Source organism: Pygoscelis adeliae, unplaced genomic scaffold, assembly GCF_000699105.1.
Source record: "Pygoscelis adeliae isolate BGI_AS28 unplaced genomic scaffold, ASM69910v1 Scaffold113, whole genome shotgun sequence".
Classification (NCBI taxonomy): domain Eukaryota; kingdom Metazoa; phylum Chordata; class Aves; order Sphenisciformes; family Spheniscidae; genus Pygoscelis; species Pygoscelis adeliae.
Genome location: NW_008825108.1, coordinates 7,258,128 through 7,268,975, shown reverse-complemented (window position 1 = coordinate 7,268,975; position 10,848 = coordinate 7,258,128). Strand labels below are relative to the sequence as shown.

General features: G+C 37.8%; 1 protein-coding gene across 1 annotated transcript in view; it reads left to right on the top strand.

Moving 5' to 3' along the window:
* Window positions 1-10,038, top strand: part of NUP107 (nucleoporin 107kDa) — a 30,598-nt gene extending 20,560 nt beyond the window's left edge. The window contains exons 16-28 of the mRNA XM_009327563.1: window positions 331-476; window positions 584-632; window positions 1,761-1,830; window positions 2,287-2,405; window positions 4,039-4,077; window positions 4,444-4,594; window positions 5,628-5,734; window positions 6,716-6,818; window positions 6,997-7,157; window positions 7,416-7,541; window positions 8,290-8,403; window positions 8,701-8,868; window positions 9,713-10,038. Coding sequence (XP_009325838.1) covers window positions 331-476; window positions 584-632; window positions 1,761-1,830; window positions 2,287-2,405; window positions 4,039-4,077; window positions 4,444-4,594; window positions 5,628-5,734; window positions 6,716-6,818; window positions 6,997-7,157; window positions 7,416-7,541; window positions 8,290-8,403; window positions 8,701-8,868; window positions 9,713-9,820 — 1,461 coding nt within the window. The 3' untranslated portion in view covers window positions 9,821-10,038. The remainder of the gene's footprint in view (window positions 1-330; window positions 477-583; window positions 633-1,760; window positions 1,831-2,286; window positions 2,406-4,038; window positions 4,078-4,443; window positions 4,595-5,627; window positions 5,735-6,715; window positions 6,819-6,996; window positions 7,158-7,415; window positions 7,542-8,289; window positions 8,404-8,700; window positions 8,869-9,712) is intronic.
* Window positions 10,039-10,848: the final 810 nt, after the last annotated feature.

The following is a 10,848-nucleotide window of genomic DNA, read 5'->3' as shown; positions in this document are numbered from 1 at the left end:
GGGCAGAAAAGTGGATCAGTCTTCATCTGGATTGGTTTTATGAGGTGGTACACAAGAGGGGGAATGTTGTCAGAGTGGTGCTGCTTCTGGAGGGAGGATAGGATGATTTCTGTTGACTACCTTTGATATAAAATAATCCGGGAACTAGAGCATTATTCAGTGAAAGGATTTTTTTGTATCCTGCTTTGATGAAGGAAAGGATGCTGTTCAAGACGGTTATTAGTCTGCTTTGGTGCCCGGAAATCTGATCCTAAATTACAGTTGCTCTGTTCAGATTCTGATAGTCCTCCATCTCTTGGTAACCTTTGCTCTGTTTTTTTTAATACGTAGCTTCTTCCAGTTTGCGATACCTGGGAAGATACTGTTTGGGCATATTTCAGGGTCATGGTGGACACTCTTGTTGAGCAGGAAATACGAACCTCAGTAATAACTGCAGAGGAGATGGAAGAGCTCCCTAGAGATTATTTAGAAACAAAGTAAGTTTTAAGTAAAATTATGCTCCTATACTCAACAAAGGATCCTGTATGATCTGTTTGGAAAATTTAAGGTAACTTTTTTTGCCTTTTCTCTCCTACTTTTGAAGCTGGACTTCAGAAAAAGTTTTTGAAGAACTTCAGGCAACAGACAAAAAGGTACATATTAATTACAGTGTTTCTCCTCACTGTTTACCATTTTTAATTATTAACGAGGTTCTACTTTTGCTACACTATTTAACAAAATGCTCAAATATGCACAGTGACTGATTTATTGTAGGTTTTCTACTTCTGTAACGTGTAATTTCTCAATTCAAATAGATTTTTCTATATGCTGCTGCTTTTTAATGATGAAGAAGATACAGGTTTTGTCTTGCCCCATATCTGCCAAACTAGCTGGGTGTGCTAAAGACATAGCTGACTGTCAAGTGTTGTCAGACATACAAAGCAAACAGAGTAAATCACCTATTTAACATTTTAGATAAAATGTGCAAAGATTGATTACGTGCTGTTTTCTTTATAGGAAGTTTCGGTTTTCTTTATAGGAGGTTTGTGTGCATATTTCAAAACAAACCTTTCAGAATTTAGAAGCATATTTGCTTAAACAGACTGTGTTTCTTTGTTACTTTTAACACCCAGGATACTTAGTTCATTTAAGATGGAATATGTAACTTATATGTTAATTTTGTAAAGATTAAATTGAAATGACACTTTTATTTGATGGAACAGACATACAGCATTTATCATATTGCAAAGACAGACATGTTGAAAGCTTACAGTCTGATGCAGTCAGCCGCAGATACACCCAGCTGCCTTTGCCTTTCTAGTGCAATCCTCACCATGTAGCAACTTTACAGGTGCATTTAAATTGTATTTCATGCATTAATTCCTCTACCGAAAAAAAAATCTCTTCCTCCTCAAGTAAGTTTCACATGCCTTTTCTCTAAGGATTTGTTGCTTCTTCTGTGACTTTGTAGAATCTGTTCTCTGTAACACTGTTACTTACTCTCCTCTTCAGAGCAAAAAGCCCTTAGTCTTGGATCTCTTCCATGAAAGTATTAACTCCACAGATCTATATTCTGGTTCTTTCTTTCAGTTTGTCAATACTCTTGTAACTTGACATTGAGATAGCAAGTGCCTTTTCTCCTGCTCTTTATGCAGAATACCCTTTGAGATAGGAAAGCTTTTTTCCTTAAGGAACCTTTGCTTTATTTATAAGTTTGCTTTCTTTATACGTTATGCTATAAGATTTTATTCAAAGACTGAACTTTCTTTTTCTCTCCCCAGAGGGTTATAGAGGAGAATCAAGAACACTATCACGTGATTCAGAAATTCATTATACTCGGAGATGTGGATGGTGAGTTTTTCTCTAAGTGATTTTTAAATGTCAACTGACTACATTACTTCTAGTGACCTTTCCAGAAACTTATATGTGAATGGATTTTAGAAGCACACAGTAGGCAAACTCCACCTAAAAGCTAAGCTGCTTCTTTAATCAAGAACTGTAGGGACTTTCTGCAGTTTGACATAAAAGGTAGTTTTCAAAGAAGTCATGAAATCATGTAAATGTGTCAGACACTTGAAATCATGTAAATGTGAGACTATTGCTGTAACTTTTTCTGAGAAATGACAAAATACATACAGCAGATATTTAAGCCGAACAGCTAAATCTTTCCAGAAGTGTTGCTGTTCTGTTTTGTTGGGCTTTTGAGGCTAAATTACATTTGCTGAATACATGCATAATTTTGAAATATGTCTTAGGTGTTTTTTCCCCGTGACATGGCTGATATCAACATTTCCTTGGTGGCTATAGGTTTGATGGAAGAATTCAGCAGGTGGCTCTCCAAAGACAGAAGTGTGCTCCCAGGACATCTCCTTCGTTTCATGACGCATCTTATTCTGTTTTTCTGCACTTTGGGTCTGCAGACGAAGGTAAGTTCACTTTGATTTGTTGTCATAGCGATAACTAGTCTTTGAAGTAGAAATGCTTGTGTGTAAATATATAAACTACGTACAATGATGGTAAATTACTGCCAGGCTCATGAGGAGCTGCATGCTTAAAGAGTGTATTTGTTGATCTTGCCGCCTAAGTACAATGGTCAAATTTAGAAAAGAGCATCCTCCTCCCCTCTGGTTCAGCTTGAAAATTATTTTTTGAGGATGATGGATTCTACTCATAAACCCTTTATTGAGAAGGACCTGACTCAAACTTCAGTGTTAGGTTTATCCATAGCAGCCAAGATGCTTTGAATAGAACCTGATTTTATACACAGTCCTTGGAATTGTACCTATTGCTATTGTTTTTGCTTGAGGTAATTGGTACTAGCTGAAACTTTCATATTTTCACAAAACATATACTAAGTATAGCCTACTAGCTACCTAGCCTATTTATGCTAAATACACAGATGGGTCACACAGCTGCAATTACTCTTTTCTGAGGCAATCGCAAGTAATTAGAAGCTCTCCTTTTCTACTATTTTAAAACTTAGAAGCGTTCATGTATCAAGTTTCTGAATGTAACCTATTTTGGCCAAAGACAGGTGTGTTTTCATTATATGGTTTAAATACAGCTCTGAGTTATTATATTTTTTCGTGCCTCTAATCATTGCTTCATTCCCTTGTTGAAATTTATTTTTAAGTCAGTTAACATTTAGCTAATTAAAAGGAACTTGTGTGTGTGTGCGTGCTTACGTGCTTGTATACATACACATTTTTTAGCCAGACTCAAAATTTGGTAGAGTAGGTCTTTAAGCTAAAGTATGGTAGAACTACTCATCAGCATATGTTTAACAGAGGGAACAAAAAAGGTGCAATTCCCTATATAAATTCCATTGTGGGATTGTGAGTAACTGTTGATTACTGCCTCTACAATTTTGGAGTAGGTGAATTTACTGAACGATTACTCAGTCAACCCTCAGTAGACCTCGGAGGGAAGAGGCAGTTGTGCAGGCTTTTATGATGTTCCTTATTTGATGTTTGAGTACAATTCATATAGGTGTATGCTTAGATGAAGATCTTTAATTTCATTTACACATATAAAACTGTTTGTTCTTCACAGTAACAAACACTTGAGTCTTAGCTAAAGCAGTCTCAGGTGCTTGGACTATACTTTGGTTTTTAGTATAGGCTATTACAGATGAGCCAGGTGATATTTATACCCTGTGTACATAGGTACATTAGAATTTTCTATAATACAACAGTGCATGTAGCACACTGCAATAGTCATCTGTTTGCCTGACATTATTAATAAAAATAATTATGGTAAAATGGAAATATTTGAAAAACAACTTAAAAAGTAACTTTCCAGTTAGACCAAAAAATGTTATCCAGTTGCTGAAGAAGAAAATCCTTGGAACACTAAATCTTTGAATCGGAAGACATATTTTTTTAATCACTCTCTGAGAGAAACAGTTCTTCCAGCTGAGCCTGTTTGAATGTGTAGATTACTGAAGCAGGGATAAGCAAATAACCTTGTGTCTGTGTAATAGTGGTAGCCTGTAAAGTATCTTTTTTTTTTTGCCACATTATCTGATTTAAAATTGAATTTATATTTGTTTGCAATAAGGAGGAAGTTTCTGTTGAAGTCCTGAAGACCTACATTCAGGTAAGCTTTCAAAAATACAGTTTGCTTTCTCTGATGTAATTTAGGCGTAAAGGAGGAAGAAAAGCAGACTTAAGGTTACAGGATGGAAAGAGCTATGACACAGTTAACGCTCTCTTCTCAAGAGATGCATGGAAGCTTGCCTAATATGCAGAGTTTCTGTCAGCAGTGTGTAAATAAGAGACAGTTTTATTGATCCTTGTTAGAAGCTGAGAAGTTGAATCTTCCTGTATCAGAAGAAAATAATCAGAAATTCGTTACACGTTTATGTTTTTACATAAAACATGTTTTTACGCAAATGTAAACATGTAAGTGTTTACACAGAGGAATATAGTATGTTTTTCTAAATATTTGCTTCTTATTCTGCAGCGCATGATATCTGAGAAGCACACAGATTTAATAGCCTTTTATGTTAGCCACTTGCCCCCAGAGCTAGCTGTTGCTCAGTATGCTTTATTTCTCGAAGATGTTACTGAAAGTGATCAACGCCACCACTGCCTTGAATTAGCAAAAGATGCAGGTGAGATATGCTGATATTCAAATTATCATTTTATATCTTGGGTTATTTTGTCTTTCAGTAGTTTTTAATGCAAGACCTAGCTATGAAAATTATATTGTTTCCTTCCTGTGTCTCTTCATTTTTCAATTAAATAAAATTAATTTGCTCATCACTTCTTCAAGTAGGTATATTGTGGTTTTTAACTAACCTGGAATTGCAATTCTTCTTCTGAATTAAACTAAATATCACTTTTGCTTCTGGATTATGTCCAAACACAGCAGGAAGTAAATGCCAGCTGCCTGTCTCAAATACATGCTCTGAAGCTTGACATGATCGTGTTATTTCAAAAAACTAATTATAAAAATACATACCTGTTTGTGGATTTAGGAAGGTTATGAGCATCTTAAGGTTTTTTGTCCTGTTTATAGTGCTCTTTCTTAGCCGTGGTGGGCTGCTTGCATTAATTGTAAGCTTCCTTCCAGGTCTATACATCAAACTAAAAGGGACTACAGTGAAGCAGCCCACTGTCCATTGTTTGACACTGCCTCTGTGCCACTCAAAAATCACAAATAGATTTACTGCAGAATTCAGTGTCTAACTTTTCTTCAATCATTTTTTAGCCATTTTCTTTTAAAAACTTGGGTAAGGTTTCAAAAATAGAACGTCCTGCTTCAACATCTGTAAAAGAACTATTCTGAGCTTTTCCTGGTACATTCCTGTCTAATCATAGTCTTGCCGTCAGAATTGTAGGAATCGGTGGTCTTAGCAAATGTATCTACATGCTGGTCCCCAGCACAGACTGAAAAAACTTGTTAGTTGTCTTATTCTTTTTCCCATGTTTGATGTTCTCTGTTACCTCAAATATCATTCTTCTAAAATACCTGCAATAAATTATGTATCTCAAAAGCTTATAATTTAGTCTGAGAATGTGAGTGTGAACAGACTGATAAGAATTACTAGTAGCAAGGAATAAGACTAACAACTGGAGCCTGAAATTCATTTTGTGGCAAGTTTGAATTCATGATTGCTGTTACATGGTTCTCTCTTAACCTAGGTCTGGATGTTGCAACCATAACAAAAACTGTTGTTGAAAACATCCGCAAGAAGGATGCTGGTGAATTCAGTCACCATGACCATGTGTTAGATACAGGCACAACGGAGGTGAGTACACTTCGTAGGGCAGATATTCCAGTTAGCAATCAACTACAGTTTCTTTTACCATAGATGATCCGTGTTTCTCTTTCAACGGTGGTGGAAATTGCCTTGAAAAAGCCTCTGAGGAAAATGCATTTTCCATGTGATCAAGTGAGGAGTTGAATTGCACGAATTCGTAACTTCTGATTCTACATCTTCTTGATCTTCTGGGCTGCGGTGTATGTTGCTCAGCAGCATGTCTGTATGCAAACAATAAGTGAAGATAAAGCCCATGAAATGACTATAACAAAATGTGTTGTAGCTGAGAGTAGGATATTATTGTAGCTTCTAAGAATTATGAGGATTAATACTTTGGATCTCAGATGCACCTTATTACATGCTCAAGTGACATATTCTAGCTACACGGACATTGCCTTTACTGACAGTTTCCTTGTCATGACTATTGAGTGTTGGTTGGATCCAACTCAGTACTTTAGTGACAGTGAGGTACTGTTAATAGCTTGCATTCAAAGCACTGTTTAGAAAGCAACTGATAGTTTGCAAACTTGTGGCAATTTTTATGCTGTTCGGTACAAAGTTTAAACTCTGTAAGCCAAATAGGTAGTTTATCTAATGCAAGAGTTGGAAAACTGTGGCTGCAGGCTGATGGCGCCCCTTGTAGCAAGGGCTCCATAAGCATAATGTTTGTACAGTGTGTTCATATTAAAGTTTGAGGAAGATGCATGGTAATCCATAAAAATTTTTGAGAGCTCCTGCTCAACCATTAGTCTGAATATCTTGGAAATACTTAGGAATGGATTTTTGAATGATTCTAGATTGCAGAGATTGTTTTCTAAGCTTTTGATACTAAAGTTGTGAATAAAGCGATCCTTGTTAGTATGTCATAATGCTATCCAAAGATCTCTAGAAACTTGTGTATTTCATTGACCAGATTTAATGTGTCTGTATGCTTGAAATGTTACTGAATCTATATGTTGGTTTTTACAGGCGGATCGGCTGAAAATAGATGTAATTGACTGGCTCGTATTTGATCCTGCACAGAGGGCAGAAGCACTTAAGCAAAGCAATGCAATCATGAGGAAGTTCTTGGGTACTAAACTTCACAAATACTGTAGACTCTTTAAATGTTGTTTTTGTTCTCATTGGCTCTTGGCACTGCACTTGATATAACTTTGAATCTAGTCTACTAAAAAGCATGGGTTTGTCAGTTTATAAAAATGAAGTATGGAAATTGCAAAGCTGTTGATACTCAGTTCACCTTCCCATAGCATCCAAGAAACATGAAGCTGCAAAAGATGTGTTTGTGAAAATTCCCCAAGACTCTATAGCAGAGATATATAACCAATGGGAAGAACAGGGAATGGATACTCCGCTTCCAGCTGAAGATGACAATGCTATAAGGGAACATTTATGTATTCGGGCATATTTGGTGAGTTTCAAATATGCTGTATTCCAAGTTATTACTTAGAAATAATGGTGGCTTTGCCTTGGTGGTGAAACGTTAAGCTTTGTCCATTTGATTTTAACTTCTCATTCCTGGATGCACTATAGCTGAGAATTTACGAAACAGTGAGGTTCTTTTTATACTTAAAAGTAACTTTTGGCTTTTGTGCGTTTAATGACAGTCTTGTAATTATATAAATAAATGAGTGAAAAATGTCAAAACGCTGTTTCCAATGCAATCCAGGAAGCCCACGAAACCTTCAACGAATGGTTTAAACACATGAACTCAGCTCCGCAGAAGCCTTCTTTGTTACCACAAGCAAGTTTCACTGAAAAAGTGGCCCATGAACATAAAGAAAAGAAGTACGAGGTAGGTAAAAGTTCAAGTTGTTATTTACTATAAACATTTACGTTCTTGCATAGGAGGCAGTCTTAGTTTAATGAAACAGAGTAGAAGTCTGCTAATTCATATTGCTAAAGAACTCTATTACAAATTATTCTAGTTTTATGTTGAAAAGAGGGAGTATGAGATAGAATAGTAATGCCACTGCACAATAAATTGTCATGCTTTATTCTTACATGACTCAGCTTTACATATAATATTGTACACTGTACTAGTGAATATTCATTATATTGTGTTGATTGTCAGTGTTGTTGTTAAATCTGAGTACTCGATTTTGCTATTAACTCTTCCCTGGAAATGGAGGATGAAGGCTGTCTTGTGTTCTTGCATTTGTCACATTTTCTTCTCTAAAAGATGCTACAGTTCTGTTTGTTTTGCCAAAAGTTCTTTTTTGTATGTCTGGCCAGTATGAATACGCTGTATTCGGTTTATACAAGTATTTGTTACATAAGCATGGCAGAGTAAGTTGTTTAAAATTATCTTCCCCTAGTGGCTTCGGCTGCTTCTGAACAACCTGTCTGACTCTCTGGACAGGGAATTAAGCAAGGATGGAAATAGCTGTTAGCAGCAGGCTTTTAGGTTTTGGTAATTGGCTGAAGATCCTAATTTGAATTACAGCTGCGCTGGCTGTTGCATGCTAGGTGAAGAGTCTGTGTTAAAATAGCCTTGGAAATGATCCTGTTCTGCAGTAGTTTATTTTTTGTTTCTTTGCCAGATGGACTATGGTATTTGGAAAGGCCTCTTGGATGCTCTTACAGCTGATGTGAAAGAGAAAATGTACAATGTGTTGCTGTTCGTTGATGGAGGATGGATGGTTGATGTTAGAGAGGTAAAATGAATTTTTATATCATGGCGTAGACCACAAAGCCAGGCTGTACCCGGTTTTACCTTTGTCATCTTTAGTTTGATGTGCTTCTGTTTACTTTGTTATAATTCACTCTGGCCTCGCTGTGACCAGTTACAGATTGCTTCCCCTTCAGTTACCATATAAATCGGACCTGGCAGTCCAGTCTAGGCTGGTTAGTCCAGTTTTTTGCCTCTGACGCTGCTAATTATGTGGTTATACTGAGTTGCCTTTTTGAAGGTAAATGTTCGTAATACTAATATATTATTTTGCTATGGTAAGGATGCTGAGGATGACCCTGAACGAACACACCAGATGATTTTGCTGCGAAAGCTGTGCCTGCCAATGATGTGTTTTTTACTGCACACAGTGTTACATAGTACTGGGCAGTATCAGGAGTGCCTACGACTGGCTGACATGGTTGCTTCTGAGCGACACAAGCTTTATACGGTGAGTTATTGAGAGCTGCAGACAGCTTAGCTTCCATTTAAAAGCTCTGTGGGTTGACTGTGAGAAAAGCCTCTATCTAGAGAGGAAGATGCCATATGTTCCTTAACAGCATAAGTTTCTTCATCTCTTCCTGTTCACTGCAGTAGTAAAGGGTTTCCTCGTATGCCAACTTAAGGAATCAGAGAGTTAACTTTGAAATACTGAAGATGATGCCAATGTTTTGACAAGCAGTTCTTCTGAGTAGCGCAGTTACTAATTTTTGGATGGGGGCTATTGAATTGAAATAAGTTGAACTGTAGAATTACATTTCAGAACACTGTATTAGCAGGTTTTGTTTTGGAGCACTTGGTTTAACCTTCTCTCCCTCCAAAAGCCTGAAAAGCAACACAAAAAAACTTCATCGCAAAAAAAAAACCAAACCCCAAAAAACTAAACCACAACACTCCCCCCCGCCCAAGAAAAACCACCCAAGGATTAGAAATCTGAAAAGAAACATCAAGGCTAAGAAAAATACTGTGATGCATTCGCCTGGATTGGCTTAAGATCTCTGCTAGCAATAACAGGAAAACTAAATTTGGCTGTTTAACAATAATCTTTGTAGTAGTTATGAGACAGCTATCTTGAGACTACCTTCAGGTTTTGGATACTGCTACTAGCTTCCAGTCCTTTACTAAATGGCGTTCTGAAATGTCTGGTGTTCACACTGTCTTAAATAGAAAGAAAGAAAAAAAGAAAGAAGAAAAAAAAGAAGAAAATCAGTAACAGTTAACAACCATTTACTTTGATATCAGTGCTGTTCATTGCAAATAAATATAACTCCACCATGTCTTTTTTTTATTCTTAGGTATTTTCAAAAGAAGAACTCCGAAGGCTTCTACAGAAGCTGAGGGAATCTTCTCTGATGCTTCTGGACCAGGACCTTGATCCTTTGGGATATGAAATTCAGTCATAGGGTTTCATGTAGATATTTGCAAAAACTTCTGAACATGGACATTCTGGTTATAAAAAAAGAACAAAACCGTGACTCGAATAAACTGTTCTGATCTTTTGGGGGGAGGAAACCTAACCCTCAGATTTCAATTTCAACTTGAAAAATTCTGACCAACTTCAGAGAAGATGTTTGTTATACAACCTTTTTCATAATGTTTTTTTTCCTAATTAAAGTGCTTCACAAATAGAAAATGTTTGTTTATTCTAACCTCTAATGACATTATATAGATATGGTGATTGTATGAACCTCCTTAATCTCTTTGCTGCATGCCAAAGAGCTGCCTGTAGACGGGAAACGGTACTCAGCAGGAGAAGAATGCGCAAGGGTACAGTGGAGAGGAAAGTGAGAGTGGAGGAGGATGTATGTGGAAAGCAGGGGAGAAGAAAGCCGATGCAGGGAGCTGGAGGAAAGGAACATCAAAGAAAGAGAAAGTGAAGGGCTACCACCCCTTCGGAAGAGAGGAGGGCTTGCTTCAGGGCTTGTACTGGCCTGGCGTACATTGTGTGGTTGCTAAAATGCCGATGTAATCCTGAACCGGAGGAAAAGTGATCAAACTTCAAACTCCCAAGTTTGAGATTCTGTAATTTATTTAGAAACCTTGTCCTGGCCCTGTTTACGTGTGTAAACACACGTTTACCTGCTTTTCCCCTAACTGGAGAGGGCAGAGCTGTAGCGCAATTAGGTGAGGGCTTCAGCTCCTTCACCCAGTCGGCGCCTTCTGACAAAGAACGTGGTTTGTGCCGTACCTGTATGTACGTATATTTTTACGCGTGTATTTATAGAAATACCCAGTCCAGTCGTTGAGAGGTACTTGTGCCTGGGGGGAAGGCGTGTTTCTGCCCACCGCAGGAGGCGGGGGCATGCCTGCGGGGGTGTAGCGGGGGGGCGGGAGAGGGGTCCCGCAGCTTTGGGTGGGCGGCAGGGCGCGTTTCGCCGGTGTGCCTCTTGCTCCCGGAAGAGGGTCCGCGGAAGCCTGGCTGCCGGCCCCC